The sequence below is a fragment of the Hemicordylus capensis genome, chromosome 14 (genome assembly GCF_027244095.1).
Source record: "Hemicordylus capensis ecotype Gifberg chromosome 14, rHemCap1.1.pri, whole genome shotgun sequence".
Lineage (NCBI taxonomy): Eukaryota > Metazoa > Chordata > Lepidosauria > Squamata > Cordylidae > Hemicordylus > Hemicordylus capensis.
In genome coordinates this window covers 4,758,605-4,782,162 of record NC_069670.1, presented here as the reverse complement: position 1 = coordinate 4,782,162, position 23,558 = coordinate 4,758,605, and the positions used below count along the sequence as shown (strand labels likewise).

General features: G+C 49.8%; 1 protein-coding gene across 2 annotated transcripts; it reads right to left on the bottom strand.

Moving 5' to 3' along the window:
* Positions 1 to 240: 240 nt before the first annotated feature.
* Positions 241 to 22,417, bottom strand: LOC128337356 (solute carrier family 22 member 6-A-like). Of its 2 annotated transcripts, none has more exons than XM_053278268.1 (10): positions 22,016 to 22,417; positions 16,104 to 16,207; positions 14,570 to 14,724; positions 12,893 to 13,061; positions 11,988 to 12,111; positions 10,115 to 10,230; positions 9,221 to 9,435; positions 5,445 to 5,553; positions 2,084 to 2,287; positions 241 to 1,062 (listed from the first exon to the last, which is right to left on the bottom strand). In XM_053278268.1, the coding sequence occupies exons 1-10, from the start codon at positions 22,415 to 22,417 to the stop codon at positions 963 to 965; spliced, it is 1,698 nt and encodes a 565-aa protein (XP_053134243.1). In that variant the 3' UTR covers positions 241 to 962. The 2 variants fall into 2 exon arrangements, with proteins under 2 accessions (XP_053134243.1, XP_053134244.1); XM_053278269.1 differs by lacking the exon at positions 22,016 to 22,417 and adding an exon at positions 19,513 to 19,614.
* Between the last annotated feature and the right edge of the window lie 1,141 nt (positions 22,418 to 23,558).

The following is a 23,558-nucleotide window of genomic DNA, read 5'->3' as shown; positions in this document are numbered from 1 at the left end:
GCTTTCCCTCCTACCTTGCTTCCACACAACCACTTCTACCCAGATTCCCCTCCCACCTTGCTTCCACACAATCAGAAATTGGGAGCACACACATCTCCCACACCCAGGTAGAACAAGGTTTTTGACTGTGCAAAGGATCTCCTAGTCTGACGACTTTCTCTCCCCTCAAAGTCCCCTGCCCCGTCGTCAAAATCTCAGAGCACCAAAAATAAATAAATAAAAAATACCCTGGGCATATGGTGAGCTGTGCGTAGCCTTTATTACAGATTGAAGCTGGCAATGCAAAATAATAAGAGAGACCCTTCACAAGAAACCAAGAATGGCCTTTGCTGTGAGAATAGTCTTTGACCCTGCGAAGTTGCAAACTTTGGATGCCACGGACATTTTTGTCCCACAGAGCATCGATAGAGATATCTGCCTATTATGTGTGCACCCCTATAACAAACGTGGCATCTGGCATAAAGTCCCAGGTTCGGTTTCTAGCATCTCTGTTCGTTTAAAAGGCATCAGAAACAGGGAGAGACCCCCATCTGAGCTGCTGCCGGTCAGAGCAGGCAGTCTTTGATTAACTGCTGGCAGCTTCTTGCTGTGTTTCTGAGTATGGAATCAGTATTGGCAGTGCCTGCTTTTGAGAAGGAGAAGGCCATTTCTCCATCGTGGCGGTGAGAAAATACATGATGGCACTCTGTATCTCTTTTCATATCAGCTCTTCTCCAAAAAGGATGCCCTGCTGGTTCCCTTCTTGATCCTGGAGCGATCAGACATTTCCTGCTAAGCAAATAAGAAACCAAAGGATGCTTTTTAAAAAAGAGACTAAATTGCTTCCATGTCCAGAAAATTCAGTCGCTCCCCTTTGTTTCCTGGGATGAAACGAAACAAGCGACCAGGGAGGTATTTGGAAGGTCAGGATCCTTCCCAGAATCAGCTAGCAGGGATGCATCCAGGCGAAAGGACTGTGACACTCAACAGGCCTCTTTGAATAAGGCTTTCTCAATCTCTTGGCTCTGAAGCAGGATCTTTTCATGGGCAGCGGCTGTTGCTTCCTCCTTCTTTTTCCTGGACCTTGAAGGAAAGAGTACAAAAATTTCAGCTGTGGGTTTCCCAGATGGCCAGCTTTACTGAGGGAGGAACTGGCGTCAGTTTGGATGAGTCAGGATCGGCGCAGGCAAAACACTAGGTCATTCACACAATCAAAAACTGTGTTCTACCCAAGTTTGGCAGCTGTGTGTGCTCTCGGTTTTTGGTTGAGTGGAAGCAAGGTAGGCGGGAAACCTGGGTAGCTTTTCCTCCTACCTTGCTTCCACACAATGAGGTGATTCTCAAAATGGTGGGGTGGGAGCCTGGTGGTTCTCTGGTGGCTAGCCCACCAAAGTAGCCTTCCCCTTAAATGGGGTTAGCAGAGTGCTCGCTCCGCGAACCCCATTTTCATGATCACGAGTCACCACTGTGTGGCTCTGTGCTATGGCAACTCACAAGGAGACCCCCACCAGGAGACTAAAACAAGCCTCCTGAGCAGCCCTATCCCTGCCCTGAGGGGAATATTTTGCAGTGCTCACACATGTAGTCTCCCATTCAAGTGCAAACCAAACTTCCATGACCTCTTAAATGGTCTGGGGCGGGGTGGGGGGAACATGAGGTGATGAAGGCAGTCACAAAGGCAAGTTCGTTATAAAAACCATCAAAGATTTTGGGACAGATTTGGCAGGTTTGGGTTAAGCGTTCGGTTGTTTGATCCGGCTGCTTGGCAACTTGTCTTCTGTAACTAGCTGCCAAGCTAACAAAAACAAAAAAAGGTCCCTTGTCTCCTCCTCTGGGACGTGATTGGCGGGAGAAAAAACCCGGAGTCAGCACACCGGAAAAAGACCTGCCGGGATTGCGGAGAGGAGCCGACTCTATGTGAACGGTCCATTGAATCCCCTGAATTAAATATCTGTGAATCTGCTGGGAGGCTCTCTCATTTTGCCCGGTTCCATGGGTAGGAAGCCCTTGGCGGGTAACTGACTCCAACTCAGCCGGCTTCTGTAGCTTCAGGCGATGTCCCAAACCCTCTGCCCGTTGCAAACACATTTCCAAACTCGCTCACCTGCTCTCTACTTCTTCAATGGTATCCGGCAGTGCGACGTTCAGAGTCTCCGGCAGAAAACAGGCGGTGATGCCCGAAAGGATCGGAACCACCCCATACACCACTGGAGGCAAGACACTGTAGTAGTCTTCCAGCATCTTGGCCAGAGGGGCGACGATGCCTCCCACGCGGGCCATTGTGCTGCCAAAGCCGAGCCCGGTTTGCCTGGGAGAGGGGAGGAGGAGGGGGTCGATAAGACAGCTGCATGCTTGGGACAATTCTGGGGGGGCCTTGGGTTCTTCACTGTCAAGGAACCTCCAAGGCACTGCATCTCTTCCCTGCCCCCCCGAGCATCAGATGGTGGCCTTTTCCTTTTGGACTCCCTCACATCAAGCCACCTAATGGCGCAGCGGGGAAGTAACTTCTCTTCCCCTTCAGTTCCGTCTAGCCCCCTCTTTACCGGTCTTTAAATCCTTACTGAAGACCTTTCTTTTCCTCCGGGCATTTGCCCTGTAGTTTACTTTATTTCCGTTTCATTATCTATTTTAGTTTGCAATTTTTAATGGAATTTTTGATTGTAATTTTTAAATATCTTATTTTATTTATTTATTTATTTATTTTACATTTTCTATCCCGCTCTTCCTCCAAGGAGCCCAGAGCGGTGTACGACATCCTTACCTTTCTCCTCACCACAATCCTGTGAGGTAGGTGAGGCTGAGAGATACGTGACTGGCCCAGAGTCACCCAGCAAGTCTCAGGGCTGAATGGGGATTTGAACTCAGGTCTCCCCGGTCCTAGTCCAGCACTCTAACCACTAAACTACACTGGCACATTGTACACTGCCCAGAGTCTTTGAAGTGGGTGGTATATTAAATGCTTCAAATAAATAAATAAATAAATAAATAAATAAATAAATAAATAAATAAATAAATAAATAAGAGGTTGCTGGTTTGAATCTCCGCTGGTATGGGAAACACCTATATCGGGCAGCAGCAATCTAGGAAGATGCTGAAATGCATCATCTCATACTGCGCAGGAGGAGGCAATGGTCAACCCCTCCTGTATTCTACCAAAGACACCACAGGGCTCTGTGGTCACCAGGAGTCGACACCGACTCGACGGCACAACTTTACTTTAGTTTAACCTCTATACCAGTGTTTCTCAACCACCGGTCCCTGGACCGCTGCCGGTCCCCGAAGGGTTGAGTGCCGGTCCCTGACTGGGAGTCAACCCCCCCCCCCCCCAACTGAAATCAAGGCACTCACTTCCTCAATTTTGCACATGGCACGGAAGAGGAAGAGTATCATGGAGGCATGGGACCCTTCTTGTGCCTTGCCTCCATGTGCTGCTGAGATCTTCCTACAGCTATCTTATTCCCTATCTTTACAGCTTCAAACTGTATGCGGTGCGGGGGCATGGAGGAAAAAGTATGGCAGTGGGCGCCACTTGAAGGGCTGCTGGTTCTTGCATGCTCATTGTTTGCAGCCAAAGGTTGGTTGATTGAAACCCAGCTGCCTGTTATGGTCGAGGCGCCTTGATAGGGAATGCTGTTTCCCTCTTGCATCAGTGGGGCTTGCTTGTATGTTGTTTTCATTGGCCCCATGTAGCTTTTGAATTTTTCTAATGGCCCAACATCCCCTCTCCATTGAGTAATCACAAGCACCTCCACTCCAGACATACTGGAGACAAATTTGTTCACCCAGGCTTTTAAATTCAGGGGTTCTCAACCTTGGGTACCCAGACGTTGGTGGACTTCTACTCCCATAATCCCCAGCCATAATGGCCAAATGCCATTGTTGTTGGGGGTTATGGGAGTTTAACTGAGGGACCCAAGGTTAAGAACCCCTAATATCCCATGTTTGCAAAAGATTCCAAATTTAATTATTTTAATGCTTATATTATTTTCATTCTAAACTGCCCAGAGATGCAAGTTTTGGGCAGTATAGAAGTCTGGTAGATAGATAGATAGATAGATAGATAGATAGATAGATAGATAGATAGATAGATAGACAGACTTGAAACCCCTTTACTAACTGCTGGTCCGGGAAACTGCACATGAAGAATGTAGCGGTCCTTGAAACTCTGCACGAAGAATTTAGCGGTCCTTGACTCCAAAAAGTTTGAGAAACACTGCTCTATATGCTGTTTCCAACAGTGTGGGATCCTTACGGATGGAGAACCAGAATGTCTGTGGCAAGTGGGTGGTACCAACAGATTTGGGGTCAGTGGCAGTGTTCAAAAACTCTAAAGGGGGGGACCAAGGGGGCAAAAAAAACCCCTCACCAAACTGTTTCCAGGATAGTCAATGGGACGAAATGTTTGTGAGCTCAGAAAGTTGAAAGCTGGCAAACAGTGAATGAACAAGCAGGTGGGCAGAGGTGATAGAGGCCCGCTGAAATCTGCAGGGGAGGGGACTAGAGATGTGCATGAAGTGAATTTTTTAATTCATTCTTCATTCAATTCAAATTCCAAAACCCCATTTCAGATTTGAATCAAATTCAAAACTGGTCCAAAAATTTAAATCAAATTTGAATTGAATTCAAATCAATTCAACCCTGTTTGAGTGAGAGAGACTTCCACCCCACTCCACCTCACTCTCCAATGGACTGGAGTGACTATTTTACTGCTTCTTGGTGGGAGGGAGTACTTGGCGGTTACCTAGCAACTGCACCAAAGGGGTCCATAATATTTTTTGGACTGATGTCACATCAGGCCATTGCTACAATGGTAAACGTTGCTGTAGTGGGAAGCTAGGTGGCCAGATTTGGCTTTTAAAAAGCCAAATTCTGGCTTACGGCCCATTTGACCCATGAGTATACCCCTTAGGTTCTGGCAACTCTGGCTGGGAAGTAAACCTCTTAAATGCTATTAGTTACATTATAGAGGTGTGCACAAATTTCACTTGAATCGATGCAAATTCAAATCCAATTTGAATTGAGTTCCAAACCCTCGAATCGAGTGAGATCTGCTGGAATCTATTTGAATTTGCCCAGAGTTGAATTCAGTCAAATTCAACCAAACTCAATTAGACTTTGGGCAAATTTGAAAAGATTCTAGCACATCTCCACTCTACTCAGTGGTTTTGAAGTCAAATCGATTCGAATCGGATTCAAATTCGAATCAATCCAACTGAAATTCGTGCCCATCCTTATTGCATGGGCTATCTGGAACTTCCATTCCAGAAGCAGTCTGCTGCCAGATTCTGGAGACAGACAGCAAGAGCTGTGGCTTCCCTTTTGGTCTCCCAGAGGCATCTGGAAAGGGACCTTTTGTTCTGATCCAGCAGGCTGGTCTTCCATTTTTACACACCCACATGCAAAAATACCCCTGCTTCCAGAGAAGCAGGCAGAGGAGGAAGAGGCATTTGAAATGGACTCCTCACCTGATGGGTGTTGGGTAGAGCTCTGTCGTGAAGAGAAAGGTGCAGTTGAAGGCCGCTGAAAGGCAACCCTTCCCGATAACAGCCAATGCCGTCCGAACTGTCTGCAGTTCTGGGGAAAGCAGGGGAGACACAAAAGAGCCAGCATAGCATAGTGGTTAGAGTGTGGGGGACTAGGACCAGGAAGACCCAAGTTCGATCCCCGTTCAGTCAAGAAACACGCTGGGTGACTCTGGGCCCGTCATATAGGGCCAAGCACCCTGCGCCATTTTGGAAGGGGAAACAAAGACACAGATGTCCTATAAAAACACAAAAAGACATAGCAGCACACAAAAAGATGGGCTGCATTAAAAAGGAATGTAAAAAGGCTAGAAGACATAAAAAGGCAAAAAAGGCATAAAAGCATAAGTAATAAAACTAGTTAAGGGTCAAGCTATGAGGTTATAGGGGGCAGTAAGAGAAGAATTTAGAGCACGCAATATTCATTCATTCATTCATTCATTCGATTTCTATACCGCCCTTCCAGAAATGGCTCATTTTAATCAGAAATTACACAAAGAAATAACAAACAAATATTGAATGAGCAACGTGTAGAGCCCAGTCCGATGGCAGTTTATTGCAACATCTACACCAATTGCTAGGAGGGACTGGAAACCTGTCCCTTTTAAGTAGTACTTTATAATATGGTTTTAAAGGGATAGGTTTTTCCTGGGTTTTTCACCCAGAGGAAGAGAACAGTGGAGAAAGCATGAAGGAAGCCGATGCTCGCACGAACAGCCATTTCTGCCTCTCTGGGTGTCGCAGATTATTATTATTATTATTATTTATTATTATTACATTTATTTCCCACTCTACCTCCAAGGAGCTCAAAGCGGTGTACTACATACTTGAGTTTCTCTTTCACAACAACCCTGTGAACTAGGTGAGGCTGAGAGAGAAGTGACTGGCCCAGAGTCACCCAGCTAGTTTTATGGCTGAATGGGGATTTGAACTCGGGTCTCCCTGGTCCTAGTCCAGCACGCAAACCACTACACCATGCTGGCAGTGACGGGGACTGGCCCCAATTTTCCCAGATAAACCTCCAGGGAGGAGGGTGAGCAAGCAAAAGGAAGCAAGCCTGCTCCTTCATGGAGCACCCTCTCTCTGGAGAGCCCCAGTGCTGCCCATAAAGAGAAGGTGGGTGGGCAGAAGCAGGAACCGCTGCCTTCTCATAGGAAGCTGCCACATACTGAGTCAGACCCTTGGTCCATCTAACTCAGGATTGTCTGCACGGACTGGCAGCAGCTTCTCCAAGGTTGCAGGCAAGAGTCTCTCTCGGCCCTATCTTGGAGATGCTGCCAGGGAGGGAACTGGGAACCTTCTATATGCAAGCCGGCAGGGGCTCTTCCCAGAGCGGCCCCATCTCCCAAGAGGAATCTCTTCCAGGGCGCACACATAGAGGTCATTCACACAATCAAAGACTGTGTTCTACCTGGGTTGGGGAGTTGTGTGTGCTCCCCATTTTCAGTTGTGTGGAAGCAAGGTGGGAGGAAAACGTGGGTAGAAATGATTGTGTGGAAGCAAGGTGGGAGGAAAAGTTACCCAGGTTTTGCTCCTACCTCACTTCCACACAATCACTTCTGCCCAGGTTCCCCTCCTACCATGCTTCTACACAACCAAAAACTGGGAGCACACACAGCTCCCAAATCTGGGTAGGACACAGACTTTGATTGTGTGAATGACCTCATCGTCTCCCATTCAAATGCAAACCAGGGCAGACCCTGCTTAGCAAAGGGGGCCATTCATGCTTGCTTCCCCCAGACGAGCGATCCTCTCCTCCTCCTCTCGCTCACCTACGTTCTCCCTTTGCACAGCAGACTTCGTCTTTCCTGGCAGAAGAACGGTTCGGTTTCCTGGGCAATTTGCCCTCTCAGCCAGTGGGAGAGGAGGTGGTGGGGAGGGGTGGGGTGTTGTGATTGCTATGCACAGCACAGCACAGCCCGACTCAAACCTCCCAGGGTCTGCTCCACTTCAGAGGCAGCTGATGAACAATCAGAAATGATTTTTAAAAGGGACAGGAAGGAAGGCCTCTTGATTTTTGGAGCCGTTAACTATGACCTCAGTTTGAATACTGTGTGGCACATCCATAACAGAGGCAGCACAAAACTTGCACAAAGCCCTGGGTTATTACTTTTTTTGGTGGGGGGGGGAGGTGATGATGATCGTGATATGAAAATATTTATTTTAGGGAGCATTTCCTAGGAAGTCCAGCTTGAGATGTCCCTCTTACGCCCCTGTGAGGCAGCACGAAACTTGGGGCTTGGGGCATAATTCAACTTGAATCTGACCGATTCGAACGATTCGAATTCACACAAATGTTTGCTAGAGAATTTGGAGGGATGTGATGATGTTCATTGTGGGGGCAGCAGGGGCGGTCAGGAGGAAATGCAACTCTGATTGACAAAGAGAGAGGCCCCAAAGTTTGATGGGACAAGAGTTAACTGAGCAAAGAAGTACCTTTTTAAAGTGGTGATTCTCTTGTATTTAGCAGGAGGGGAGCAACTGGCCCTATCTATCCCCAGCACAGCATCCCTCCAGTGGCTTTTGCCTGGTGTCTTTTATGTTCCTTTTTTGACTGTGGGGCCTTCTGAGACAATGAACCTGTTATCTCTGTTAATTGAGCAAAGAGATACCTTTAAAAAGCAGTCTTCTCTTTAGGAAGGGGTGGAGCAACTGGCCCTATCCATCCCCAGCACAGCATCCCTCCAGTGTCTGTTGCTGGCATCTATCTTATGTTTCTTTTTTAGGTGGTGAGCCCTTTGGGGACAGGGAGCCATTTAATTTATTTATTTCTATGTATAAATAAAGTATATTTCTGGAAACTTTGGTTGAAAAGCGATATATAAATATCTGTCGTATTCGTACCTAGCCACCCAGAAGAGATGCTTTTCCATTTGGAAAGAACACAGAAGGGTGTCATTCTCTGACATTCAGAGCAAAGACGCACCAGTAACAGAAACATAGAAAGCTGCCATATACTGAGTCAGACCATTGGTCCATCTAGCTCAGTATTGTCTTCACAGACTGGCAGCAGCTTCTCCAAGGTTGCAGGCAGGAGTCTCTCTCAGCCCTTTCTTGGAGATGCTGCCAGGGAGGGAACCTGGAACCTTCTGCTCTTCCCAGAGCAGCTCCATCACCTGAGAGGAATCTCTTCCAGTGCTCACACTTCTAGTCTCCCTTTCATATGCAACCAGGGTGGAGCCTGCTTAGCTAAGGGGGACAAGTCGTGCTTGCTACCACAAGACCAGGTAACTGGACAGAACTTCTCAACTAACAGCACCAGCACAGGAGGGAAGGTGCAATTTCTGAAGGCCTCCTTTCCCCCAATCCAAATATGTCCCCGAGGGTTGCACAGCCCTCAGGGAGACATTTTTGAGAGGCTTCGTGGGGAAGAGGAGGGTGTAAAATATTGCCTCCTCCCTACCACCACATCAGAGCAGTTTGTTGGGAAGTTCTTTTAGGCCTCTTTCTGTCTGTACCATCAGATCTGTATGTCAGCCAGTGTGTCTGAAAGATGAACCTGCATGAACGGACCACATCTCAGAACCTCCAAGAAAAGAACTTGCATCACAGAACCATCAGGAAAGGGTCACAGGAGTAATATGGATGGCTCACGTGTTCTTTTCTGATAGGGCAGCATAGAGTTTGACAGACTCTTAGTGGGAAATGTCTCCACTGGAAGCCTGCAGTATAGACAGAAGATGAGACATGAATGATGTCAAGAGTGAGCAGACACTCACCTGTAGGCACAAAGATGTTGGCAATGATGACAAGGCCGGCGACAATGAGGAACGAGGCCAGGCTGAACCTCCGCCCGATATAGCTCATGGTTATGGTCACAACCACCTTGGCAGGGAAGTCGACCGCTCCAAAGATCACCTGGATGAGGTAGATGCTGACCCCAAAGTTCTGGAGGTCCATAGCCAGCCCATAGTAGGAGAAGCTGACGGAGAACCTGTCAGAAAGGTGAAGGCGTGAACGAAAAAAGTTGTTCTAGTGAGAACTGATCTGCCTACTTTCCTTTCACTCTCCCTACAATGGGACTAAATTTGGTCCACATCGGTTAGATGGTTCACAAGTTACGTGAAACAGGCCAATTTGAATAGATTCAATTTGAATTTGAATCAATTCAACCTATTTTGGTGTTTTTTTGATCTATCAGAGCACCTGAATGTTTTTTTAAAGGTGCCACAATGTCCCTATACAATCTTTGAATAGATTTGAATCGATTAGAATTCAAATCTGGCTGATTCTATTCCAATTCAAATCGAATTACCCTTTTTAGGGGTGATTTGATGTGAACTTGAATCGTCCGAATCAGCCAGATTTGAGTCGAATTGATTCAAATTCAAATTGATTCCCACATCCCTAATACATTGCACAACTGGAAATTTCCATTTGGGAGAAATGGCCCTTTGCTGCCCAACTGCATTTGCGCAATCACACAGCCCTGCAAAATATTCCTAGGAAACGGTCCTAGGCCGATGGAGCCTTGTGCCTTGTGCCTGTCACTCAAGGCCCATTTTTCTAATTTGATAACTGGTCGGCTCAGTACCTAAACTTCCTGCTCTGGGGATTTCAGGAACCTCTGGAACCTATTCCTCCCTGGAGCAGCTAAGACTGGGCTGACTTACCACACCATGGAGAGGCAAAAGAATATATGGCGGATCGCTGGTGTGCGAACTAAGTCAGAAATGGTGTAAGAGGACTTGATAGTGGACAGCTCATTCTCCATGTTGGAAAGCAGGATCTGCAAGAAAAGATGGGAATGAAGGAACAGAGGGGAGAGTGGGACAGAGAAACCGTTCTAGCAATGCCCTTCGGGGCAAGCCCTGAGTTTGGTTAATTCTATGGGGAGTCAGTGCAAGGGGTCCACTCATTCTCTATTTCTTGGTGCCGTTTTCTTTCCACACAGGAGCTCTGTGGGTTTTGGTCCGCCCCTTTCCCATTTCCCCCGCCACCACTTTAAATTCCCCACCTTTTCCGGGCAGTACACAGAATTTCCTGATCTCTCAGTGGCAGAGCCAGCCGAATGGCAGCACATATCCAGCCCTGCCAGTGGCCCCACCAGTGACACCCCGTGCACATGACTTCCTGGCCATGCCCATGTGCACATGACATCACATGCACAACGGGCATGGCCTGGGTAGCATAGAGCCAGTGTAAGCCCTCCCGAGCTCATTTCCAGCCAGCACAACCAGGGGGAATGGGGAGGGACCTCTGATGATCGGGCCACACCCCCTTTGTGTGTGACATCACACCCAATGGAGCTCGGGAGGCCCTTTTCAATCCAATCCAATCCGGTCATAGACCAGAGTACAAAAACACAAAAAAGAACAGACACACAAAAACAGAAAACAGAAAAGCAAATATATTGCGGTCCTTTTCATTAGCGGCCCAGGTTCTTTGAACCCCGTCGCTCAATGGTGGCTCTGCCCCGTGAGATCATTCCGACCTGTATTTCCATTCGTTCTTCTACTGTGCCAGAGTCCTTGAGGACCCCGAATCATTGGCTCAGGAAAGAGAGGGGGTGAAGGTGATTTAAAACAAAAAACAAACAAAAAAACCAAGGGATTGATTTAGTTGCAGAGCTTAGTAGAGCTCAAAGAGTAAGTACGCCCACTTCATTGTAGCTGTTAAGCAGCAACGTTAGAGCTTCTTAATTAATGACTTCCTGAAATCGGGTTCTCTTATGGAATCTGTCCCTTTAATCGTGTGTGTGTGTGTGTGTGTGTGTGTGTGTGTGTGTGTGTGTAAGAACAGTGTAGAAATATTTATTTATCATGTTTATCATATTCTATATGATAAACAGCCAGGAACAGGCGAGAGCCAGGGACAGGAGGGAGCCAGGAACAAGGGGGAGCCAGGGACAGGGGGGAGCCAGGGGTCAGCCAGAGGTCAGGATGGTCAAGTAAGAGCCAAGGGTCATGAGGAAGGCTTTTATGCTTCCTGCTGCAGAGAAATGATCCCACAGGGTGAGACTTATCTGGCACCTAGAGAGTAAACAGCCTGTTGCCATGCAGCAGGCTACCATTGTGCATAGCTTTGGATCAGTTCGGACATGGCAAGACATGTGCAGAAGTAGGCACAGTGATGGAAGTGAGGGGGCGTGTGGGGCAGGGCACCTTGGAGCCAACCCTCCCCTGCCTCACCACCCACACAAACAACCGCACCTCCGCAGCTTGCATGCAATCTGTGTACATGCTCCCCCCCCCCGCAATACTATATTTTGCCCTGTGCATTTACCTTAGTACTAAAGTAGTGTTGGGAAAGTACAACTTTCTTGTTGGATTGGATGACTAATCGGGGTGTGTGGGGTGGAAGCTGGGATGGGCTGTGCGTCAACTGACTATCCAGCAACATTGCCCATAGGAATCACTAAATAAAAAGGAACCACCGGCTTCTACAAAGGCTACGGATTTAGATGGACTGCTAAAACCTCTCTCTCTCTCTCTCTCTCTCTCTCAATCTCTCTCTCTCTCCCCCCACCCCACTTCTCTTGCTCACCTCAGTGGTGATCCCACTTCCAGCTTCCTCCTTTCCATTGACCCGTGCAACCCTCTGGAGGACCTTGACGGCCCTCCCGGCCTTTCCGGCCAGGATGAGCCAGCGAGCCGACTCCGCAAACCACCTGTGCAAAAAGATGCCGGATCACTTCAGCCGATAATTCAACCCATCGCCTGCACACCCAAGTGAAGTGGAACCTCATTTTGGGTGGAAATTTGGGTGGAAATTCCAGGAACCTGAGACCTTCTGCATGCAAGCAGATAGATGCTCTACCCTGGGCTAAGACCCCACCCCTCAGGGGAGTATCGCATGTAGTCATCCACCCAAATGCGAACCAAGGTGGACCCTGCTTAGCAACAGGGACAATCCATGCTTGCTACCGCAAGACAGGCTCTCCTTCCACTCCCGACCATGCCCTGGGCGGTGAGTGTCCCAGTTATGCACCTCTTCTCCTCCTCCCCGTCCACCAACCACTGCTAGGGATGTGCACAAATCAAATTTTCAGTTTTGATTCAAATTCAAATCAAGACCGGCCAATTCAATTAGAATTAAAATCAAATTGCCCCGGAACAGGCCAATTTGATTCAAATTTGAATTGACGACCTATTTTGGCACCTTTTGGGCCCAATCAGAGTGCCTGGATAGTTTTTTTAAAGGGACGCAAATGTCCCTAAACAGTCCTCAAATTGATTCAAATTGATTTCAAATTCTAATCTGGTCAATTTGATTCTAATCCAAATTACGCTTTTAAAGGGTGGTTTGATTCGTATTCGAATCGGCTGGATTCGAGTCAAATCAATTCAAATTCAAGTCAATTCGCACATTCCCTAACCACTATACACAGCTGCCGCCCCACATCTGACGCTGCAGGACTCTGGAGGGGTCCCGCTTCTAGCAGCACATACCAGGAGTAAAAGAGGAAGAGGAAGAATGGCGCCGATACCGCCAACTGCAGCCAACGCCAGTCCCGGATGCTGTAGGCCAAACCAGCCAGGAGAATCTGGCCCAGCGTGTACGAAAAGCCCGTCATGGCAATCGTGATGGTGCGGTACCGTGTGGGAATCCATTCCACAACTGCAAGGGAAAGAAAATTCCTTTCAGATGTCACACTGGCATTGCAGAGCTTTCAGCTGGGTCTGCTTCCTCTCAGAGTTTGTCTTCCGTTATCCCCTTTATTGAGCATATTAAATTGTCTAATATTGGGTCAGAGCTCTCTCGGTATTGCCTGCTAACAATCCTCTACTTTCTCAGCCGTGGGAAGTCCCCAGCTCTGCTTTTATGACCTTTTAAACCTGTGATTCTGGGACTGAGCAGGAAGCCGGAGTGGTTCTCCCGTAAGGAGAAATTACAACATTTGGGCCGTTTTCGTTTAGAAAGAAGGCCGGTAAGGGGGATACACGACTGAGAGGCTATTCTCACGACAGGGGGAAAGCTTAGCCCACTTTCCAGTAGTCGTGAGAATAGTCTCATTAATTCATCTAAATCTTTTTTTAATAGTTATTGGCAAACATACTGTGCAATGCTCCAGGCAAATTTCAACACACATTGTTCTAGTAAGAACTAACCTGCCTACTTTTCTTTCACTATCTCTACAACTGGTCTGAATCGGTTAGGCAGTTCACAAGTTAGCCCATTTGCGCTGCAAACGTTCATGCATCAGCGATCTTGAATTGGGGTGGAAGACATCATAGGAGCATAGGAAACTGCCATATACTGAGTCAGACCATTGGTCTATCTAGCTCAGTATTGTCTTCACAGACCGGCAGCGGCTTCTCCAAGGTTGCAGGCAGGAATCTCTCTCAGCCCTCTCTTGGAGAAGCCAGGGAGGGAACTTGAAACCTTCTGCTCTTCCAAGAGCAGCTTCATTCCCTGAGGGGAATATCTTGCAGTGCTCACACATCAAGTCTCCCATTCATATGCAACCAGTGCAGACCCTGCTTAGCTATGGGGACAAGTCATGCTTGCTACCGCAAGACCAGCTCTCCTCTCACCCACAAACTATGAATTTGAGATGTCCCTATGTTTCCCTACGACTGTACCAACTTTGGTCCAAACTGGTTTCCACTTGTACCTCAGATGTTCACTTGTCCGCCATCTTGAATCAGAGTGGTTGACATCATTACAAACTATGCCCTTGAGCCTATGGGTCCCTACAACTGCACCCAATTTGGTTCAAATGGGTTAGACTGCCCATAAGTTAGCCAACTTGTGCCTCAAATGTTTACATGTCTGCCATCTTGAATTGGAGTGGATGACATCATTGCAAACTGTGCTGATGAGCTCTCCCTAGGTGTCCCTACAACTGTACCCGATTTGGTTCATATTGGTCCAGGCATTGAAAAGTTGATAAGGGGGACCCACGCACACACGGATGGACACATGGGCGGACACACACACACACAGAATGCTTGGTGATCTCATAAGCCTACTGGAAAAGCATGAAGTTGTGCAAGAGAGCTCTTGTGTGAAATCCAAAAAATGCATGACTATTAAAGGCCATTTTCAAAATGAAGTTGTGCTTGCATTCTAAATGGCAACGTTGGGTTGAATTCCCACATTGCACTGCTGAATGAGGTTCTTACTCAGGCAGGCGATGCTGAGGCCGAATCCGGAGAGGGCCATACCACTCAGAAACCGGAAGACGCAGTAGGAGATGTAGTTGGGGGAAAAGGCTGCACAGGTCCCCGTCACGGACATTTGCAGGAAAGACCAAAGGACGAGAGCTTTGCGACCAAACCTGCAGGGACAGGGGAGGGTGTCAATTCAATCCAAGTCAATTCCTTTATTACAATCACAGACCAGCACAACACAGGAGAGAGTCAGACTAGCCAAAGGAAGCCAGGAGCATTTCCAGATGGGGCTTTTAGCTCACTTCTCCTCCAGAATGGAGGATGTGCGTTCACATATCGGCCACATTTACCCTCAAGTCCCTGTGAGCTATTGGGAATCACATCACACACAATTCGGGTTTTTCATGGTGTATCGGAGTGGAGTGTGCTAAAAATAGACTTTTTGCATCATTTGGGGAGGGGGCATATTCGAATTCACAGTAAACCCACAGTAAAGCCTGCTGTCTGGAAATGCTCCAGGAAAGCCCAGAGGTGCGATCCAGCATTGGCACCACCCAAAGCAAGGCCCATGTGCTAGACATGCCTCCTGACACTTAGGGCAGTGTCTGATACACTATCCGATACACTGTGTCCGATACACTGAGGGCAGTGTCCAATACACTGAGGATACTCCAACACAAAAAGGATTGTGTAGATTTTTTTTACCCAGGACACAAATCAGGCTAGGCTCCAATACACAGGGGAAAACTCAAATCATGTGTAGAATGCCCTCTAAAATGTCTCACGGACTTTGGGGTATACCTGGCTGATATGTGAATGCACACCTTCCATTCCGGTCGAGATGCAAGCTAAGAGCCCTATCTGGGAATGCTCCTGGTATATCCCAGGCAGTGGAGGGCAAGGCAGGATGCCTGCACTTGCCACCCAATTGCAGAGGCGCTGTCCAAGGCCATCACCTCACATTGCCACGTTAATAAGCCACCCTGGGCAAGCTCATCAATGCAGTGTCAGGGTGTCATGAGTTTCGTAACAAGGCAGAACTGGCAGCGTCGCAGGGCTGGGATGATCCTTCCCAGTAGAGGTATCCATGGAGCGGTCCGACTGTGAACCGGTCCTCTGTGAACCGGGCCGGTTCGAGCGGTTCGAATGCGAACTGCTTTGAACCGCTTCAGGCCAGACCATTGGCCCAGTCTGCCCAGCTAGTGGGTTCAACCAGTTCAGGGATCCGTGGTTCGGTCCAAATTCGAACCGAATTCGGACCGAATTGCTGCAACCGGTTCTTGCACACCCCTACTAGCAGTCCCCAATGCTGGGGCTTGACAGGGCTCTGGTTCTCTTTCCTCCCCCAACCCAGGACTGGGGAAAGTGCAGCCCTTAGAGAACTCAGCATGGTGGGAAATGACTCTCGGCCTGAACGTTTGTTTTGTCAAAGTGAACCCCCCCCCACCCTTGCAAAATAGTAAAGATCGCCGCCATAGTCTAACTCCAGCCCTCCTCCAGATTTCCCACCACCACCGACCCAAAAATGTTGGATGCTTGAGCTTACCTGTCAGACAGCCCTCCAAGAACCAGGGCTCCAAACAGCACACCGGCCATATAGATCGACTGGGCCACTTCCCGGAGTTTCCGCAGGTTGCAGACCAGATCCCACTATCATGGGGAAAGACGGCTGGATCAGAACATATTAGTGGCACGAGAGATCCGTGCTGGAGCGAGGCAAATGTGATCCTGCCCCCAGCCAAGAACACAGAATCATTCAAATTCCTCCTCCTGGCCCGGCCCGATCCACAATCTGCTTCTGCACACTTCTCAACTGCTAAGCAGTTTTGGGCCGCCATTTCTGGCCACTTTTCCTGCAAATTCTATTGACCGATTGGTTTGCCAGAAACGTTTGCCCCAGAGTTGACGACCTCTTGGAATTCCTTCCCTGGTCCTCAGGGATGTCAAATGGGAGCTACTACATGTCTATAGACAGCCACCTAATGGCGCAGCGGGGAAGTAACTTAGTAGCAAGAGGTTGCTGGTTCGAATCCCCGCTGGTATGTTTCCCAGACTATGGGAAACACCTATATCGGGCAGCAGCAATATAGAAAGGTGCTGAAAGGCATCATCTCATATTGCGCAGGAGGAGGCAATGGGAACCCCCTCCTGTCTTCTACCAAAGACAACCACAGGGCTCTGTGGGCGCCAGGAGTGGACCCCGACTCAGCACCAACTCGACGGCACAAATTTATTTTACATGTCTATAGAGCAGCTCCGTGGTGGCTTCAAGGGCATCGAATCAGACAAGGGTCTCCATGCTGCCGGGCTGTTTTGTCCTGCTGTTAACATGGTGAGTTCTAGGACTCTTATGGGATGGATCTGCATGTCAGGGTGTCATGAGTTTCGTAACAAGGCAGAACTGGCAGCATCGCATGGCTGGGATGATCCTTCCCAGTAGGGGTATCCATGGAGCGGTCCGACTGTGAACCGGTCCTCTGTGAACCGGGCCGGTTCGAGCGGTTCAAATGCGAACTGCTTTGAACCGCTTCAGGCCAGTTCATTGGCCCAATCTGCCCAGCTAGTGGGTTCAACTAGTTCGGGGATCCGTGGTTCGGTCCGAATTCACATAGATCATAATTATGGGATGCCTGTGCAGTTAGAACAGTGCCATTGTGAGCCAGGGCTGCCCTTTCATGTGGGGAGGAGAGGTCTTGCGGTAGCAGGCATGCATTTCCCCTTTTGCTAAGCAGAGTCCACCCTGGTTTGCATTTGAATGGGAGACAACGGAGCTCTTCTCATGATCAGTGAGAAGAGCTCCATGGAGGTTTGCGGGGAGGGCAGGTTCGACTCACTCTCCCCTCAGACAACTGAGCTCTCTTCCGGAGTGCCAGGACGTGCTGCCACACATCACCCCCACCGCCAGAGATCCGATAGTGAACCGTAGGGATCCCCCTACAGCCACAGCTGAAACATGATTGCAAATATGAGGTTAAAGGAGTGCCTGCTCCTTTAAGCTCCTTTAAGAGGGTGGCTACTTAGGCGGGTTTGGCGCGTGTAGCCGCCAAGATCGGGCCCAATCCTGGCGGTTCACACAAGCGTGCAAAACCGGGCTGGGCTCTCTCCGCTCGCTTTTGCACACTTGTGTGAATCGCCTCAACATGTTGGAGCACTGTGAGATATTTCCCTTAGGGGATGGGGCCTCTCTGGGAAGAGCATCTGAATCCTTGCATGAAGACGGGTCCAAGCTCCCTCCCTGGCAGCATCTCCAGATAGGGCGGGGAGAGACTCCTGCCTGCAACCTTGGAGAAGCCACTGCCAATCTGGGTAGTCAATGCTGAGCGAGATGGCCCGAAGGTCTGACCCGGTTCGTATGTCTAGACCCCCCAGTGTGTTGCCCTTCGGCTGCTAAGCCTTCCCTAGGTCAGCAAGGTAGGAGCAAAGCAGGGTCGGAGGAAAACCTGGGTAGAAGTGATTGAAGCTATTCTCATGACCAGGAGAGATTGGGCTAAGGGAGCCTAACTCGATTTCTCCTGGTCGTCTGCTGCCACGGGAGCCACGTGGAACTCGGCAACAAACCGCCAAAAGTACCCCTCCCCTTAGCGCTCCGCTAACCCCGTCTGGTTGATCGTGTGCTGCCATGCCATGGCTCCGTACCGCGGCAACACATGACCCCCACAACAGCCCGGCAGCATGGAGACCCTTGTCTGATTCGATGCCCTTGAAGCCACCACGGAGCTGCTCTATAGACATGTTAAATAAATTTGTGCCGTCGAGTCGGTGTCGAGTCGGTGTCGAGTCGGTGTCAACTCTGGGCGGCCACAGAGCCCTGTGGTTGTCTTTGGTAGAAGACAGGAGGGGTTGACCATGGCCTCCTCCAGCACAGGAGGAGATGATGCCTTTCAGCACCTTGCAGACCCCCGCCGAGAGGCTAAAACAAACCTCCCGGCCCCACGGGTCTCTCCAGAATGCCCCGCACGCTCATGTGAGGCATCCTGGAAATTCCAGGGGCCAAATGGCCCCCGATCGCCACTGCCCGTCGGCTCCGTGACGGAGCTGGCAATCTTGTGGGTGGCCGATCTGGCCGCCCAGGGACAGCTCCCTGCCCGTGTGTGGTGAGGACGGGCTAAGACCACTCTCCCTGCACTAAACCTAGTGGAGCTTCACACAAATTGTGTGAAGCGCCTCATTGGGCATCCTGGAGAAACCCCCCGAGCCCGGGTCCACTCATGTGTTGCTGTGGTGCAGAGCTGCCCCTGGCAATACACGATCAAAACGCCGAGGTTAACGGAGCTGTTAACCTCGGTGAAGGGGAGTGGTCCTTTGGGCGGTTCGGTGCCGGGAGCCGCGTTGCTCCCGTTGCCGCGCACGATGGCCAAAAAGCGGGCTAGGCTCCCCGAGCCCGCTTTTGGGCCATTGTGAGAATTGCCTCATTGTGTGGAAGCAAGGTAAGAGGAAAACCTGGGTGGAAGTGATGGAGGTTGATTCTCACGATCAGTGGAAAGCGGGCTAAGGGAGCTTTCCCCACGGATCGTGGGAACCACCGGGCTCGCAGGCGAGAGAGAGCTTCCCCGCTTCCCCCAAAGCGGTTCTCCCGCTTCCCTATCCCCCCCCCCTTTGCCCAGGTTAGCAGAGCAAGTTCTCCGATAACCACGGCAACACATGAAGAGACCCCCGTCCGGGAGACAGCAAGAGGTCTCCCAGGCTTGGGGGTCTCTCCAGCTTGCGTGGGGCATGCTGGAACTTCCGGGGACCGCATGACCCCTGATCCCCGCAGCTCCCGCCAGCCCCGCAGCTCCTCTTACAGGTATGAATTGATAACCTCTATCTATCTATCTATCTATCTATCTATCTATCTATCTATCAAATTTGTACACTGCCCGAAATCTTTGTCTCTGGGCAGTTAACAATAGCATAAAACACATTAAAATATATACAAACACTTAAAACAATATAACGATTTAAAAACCACCTACCAATTAAAACCTTAAAATGTTGAAGAATGGAAAAAGCTTGGGTGAAGGAGGTGGGTTTAGAAATGCCTTCTCAAAATGGTCAGAGACGGGGAGGGTTGCATCTCAGTAGGGAGGGCATTCCACGGTCTCAGGACAGCAACCAAGAAAGCCTGTCCCTGTGCGGCCACCAGCCGAGCTGGCGGCAACTGGATCTCTCCAGACAACCTCAGATATGAATTGCCCCCTTTGCTAAGCAGGGTCTGCCCTGGTTTGCATTTGAATGGGAGACTATGAGGTCATTCCAACCGTCAAAAAATGTGTTTGGCTCCGGTTCGGGAGCTGTGTGTGCTCCCAATTTTTGGTTGTGTGGAAGCAAGGGAGGAGGGAAACCTGGGTAGAAGTTGAACGTGTGGAAGTAAGGTAGGAGGGAAACCTGGGTAGCTTTTCCTCCTCCCTTGCTTCCACACAACCAGAAATTGGGAGCACGCACAGCTCCCCAACTCGGGTCGAACACAGTTTTTGACGGTGTGGATGACCTCATGAAGCCCGAATGGATCAGATTCGCCTCCAGGGTCCGAAAGGCGGCTTTAGTGGCCAGCCACGCACCACAACCAGGGTGACGACAAATGAGAGAGCTTTTTATTGCTGCCCAGCCACAGCCCAGCCGCACTTTCCTCTGTGTTCTTTGCCAGCAGCATCTCCCACCCTTTGGAATTCTTTCTGTCCCCAGCAGGGCGTTTGTGCGCAAGGGGGCAGGGCCGTTAATTGCTGCCTGTTTACCCATCAGAAACAAAACACCCCATGCAGATTCTGTGGCTTAACCCCTTTGTTTGCTGGAAAGCCCTGAGGGCTGCAGGCTTCTCTGAAGCTCTCCGCACGATCAGTGCGGGGAGCTGCAAGAGCTAACTGCAGGGAAGGAGGGTTTACCTTCCCTTCCCCACAGACATAGGAACATAGGAAGCTGCCATATACTGAGTCAGACCATTGGTCCATCTAGCTCAGTATTGTCTTCACAGACTGGCAGCGGCTACTCCAAGGTTGCAGGCAGGAGTCTCTCTCAACCATATCTTGGAGGTGCTGCCAGGGAGGGAACTTGGTGCTTCCACACCATCACTTCTACCCTGGTTCCCCTCCTACCATGCTTCCACACCATCACTTCTACCCTGGTTCCCCTCCTACCTTGCTTCCACACCATCACTTCTACCCTGGTTCCCCTCCTACCATGCTTCCACACCATCACTTCTACCCTGGTTCCCCTCCTACCTTGCTTCCACACCATCACTTCTACCCTGGTTCCCCTCCTACCTTGCTTCCACACCATCACTTCTACCCTGGTTCCCCTCCTACCATGCTTCCACACCATCACTTCTACCCAGCTTTCCCTCCTACCATGCTTCCACACCATCACTTCTACCCAGCTTTCCCTCCTACCTTGCTTCCACACCATCACTTCTACCCTGGTTCCCCTCCTACCTTGCTTCCACACCATCACTTCTACCCTGGTTCCCCTCCTACCTTGCTTCCACACCATCACTTCTACCCAGCTTTCCCTCCTACCTTGCTTCCACACCATCACTTCTACCCTGGTTCCCCTCCTACCTTGCTTCCACACCATCACTTCTACCCAGCTTTCCCTCCTACCATGCTTCCACACCATCACTTCTACCCAGCTTTCCCTCCTACCTTGCTTCCACACCATCACTTCTACCCTGGTTCCCCTCCTACCTTGCTTCCACACCATCACTTCTACCCTGGTTCCCCTCCTACCTTGCTTCCACACCATCACTTCTACCCAGCTTTCCCTCCTACCTTGCTTCCACACCATCACTTCTACCCAGCTTTCCCTCCTACCATGCTTCCACACCATCACTTCTACCCAGCTTTCCCTCCTACCTTGCTTCCACACCATCACTTCTACCCTGGTTCCCCTCCTACCATGCTTCCACACAATCACTTCTACCCTGGTTCCCCTCCTACCTTGCTTCCACACCATCACTTCTACCCTGGTTCCCCTCCTACCTTGCTTCCACACCATCACTTCTACCCTGGTTCCCCTCCTACCTTGCTTCCACACCATCACTTCTACCCAGCTTTCCCTCCTACCTTGCTTCCACACCATCACTTCTACCCAGCTTTCCCTCCTACCTTGCTTCCACACCATCACTTCTACCCAGCTTTCCCTCCTACCTTGCTTCCACCCTAGCACTCCCACCCAGGTTTCCTCTTACCTTGCTTCCATGCCACCAGAATTTGGGAGCACACGCAGCTCCCGAACCCGGGTAGAACACCCTTTCTGATTGGGTGGATGACCTCATTCTTGATATGTTCAAAGCTACTCTCTTGCTTATTGCTACTTTCCGTGGTCCAGTGCACAACAGCCCTGGAAACCACTTCCAGGGCTAAACACCTGCATAAATTAAACTCGACATCAGTGTTTTCACTGGCCTAAAATGCCCACGTTCCTACATGGCCACACTTTGATTCTGCCGGCGAACTTTCCCAGACGTCGCCTATAGCATCTTACCTCTGTGATGATGGTAGCAGTATACACCGAGTGGTCGTACACCCATCCATCAGTGCAAAGCTCCGTGTCCATCTGGGTCATGTTTGCTGCCGTCGTGTTGCGGCCAAGGAGATGCCATTGGGTGTCTACAAAACGCCGACACTTTTCTAGCCGCTGTTTGCCATCCAGGGGGATTCCAAGCCTGAGAAGATCGCTGGCTCCGAGTTGATGCGTCGCATTTGGGTACCCGCTTCCATTGGTGTTGATATGGATCCGGCAGTGATGATCTGGGATGGCCGCTGTGAAATTTTGGAGAAGGTTGTGGCTGGCCATCAGGAGGATGGGGATGGTGAGCAGTACTGTGTGGATGATCTGGAAGCGTCCCATCCCACCCACCTGCTCAAGTAATTCGGCAAAAGCCATGGTGTCCGGAGAAATTCCCTACAAGGGTGTCGCACAGGGTCGGGGCGGGGGGAAGAACAACCTCTTCACTCTTTCTTGTCCAAGGACACAAATTCTCTCCACGCACAGGTAATGTGGAGAAAAACAAAGAGGGGTTAGCTTTACAAGATCGCGGTCGCTTCTAAACACACACTGCCTTGTGGTGCCAGATAGCACCATACAGCGAGCAAGTCACTCGCTGGTGGGGTTCCTGGAGGGGGATTGAAAAAATCACTCTGCTAAAGGGAGTGTCTTAATTTACCTAAGAAACTATTTTCCACAGAACAGCAGGAGCATTGGGGGTCAAAAAAATGGCTCCGATGGTCTCCTCGGGAAGTAACCAATTGTGTGCCAGCCGTCCAGGGGCTGCGCCATACGATTGCCCGAAGTCTGAAGGGTTCTTCTCTCCCTCCCTCCTCACACACTGTGGGCGATGCAAACCTTCTTTTGGAACGGGCGGGGAGGGGAACTGTCGGCATTTACTCCAGAATTCTGCGAGCGGAATCCATTCGACAGGGACTCCGGGGAACTTCCGAAGCAGCTACAAGACAAGTTACGGGCTCGCTCCCCTGTTTCGTACCGGCAGCATCTCCCGGGCTTTATTGGGGCATGGGGTGGATTATTTATGCAAAGCAGCGAGCAGCGCGTCTGGTTAAAGTTTAACTCTTGTTTTAAGGGATTAACTCGCCATTTCAAAAAGAAGGAACGAAAGAAAGAAACGAGAGGAGAGGACCGAGATGTAGAGAAAAGGGCAGCAAGAGTCCAGGAAGAAAGGGAGAGGGAATTGCCCACCTTGGAAAGGTCTCGCTCATGCACCCACCACCCTTCTCTTATTTATTTCTAAGCCATCTTATCTATTTATTTATCGATTCATCTATTTATCGAGTCATCTATTTATCGATTAATTATTTCTCTCTGAAAACCGCTTTTGGAAACTTCCGTTGAAAAGCAGCATATAAATTGTTGTTGTTCTCCCCAAAGAAAGCTAGCTTTTCACCGACACCCGTTCCAACACCCACTGCAAGGTTTTCCCAAGCAGGGCTCCCCCCCACCCACCCCGTAGGATGCTTTGCCCCATGAAGGATCTGGTCCTGTGGCATGAGAGGTCAAGCTCGAAAATGCA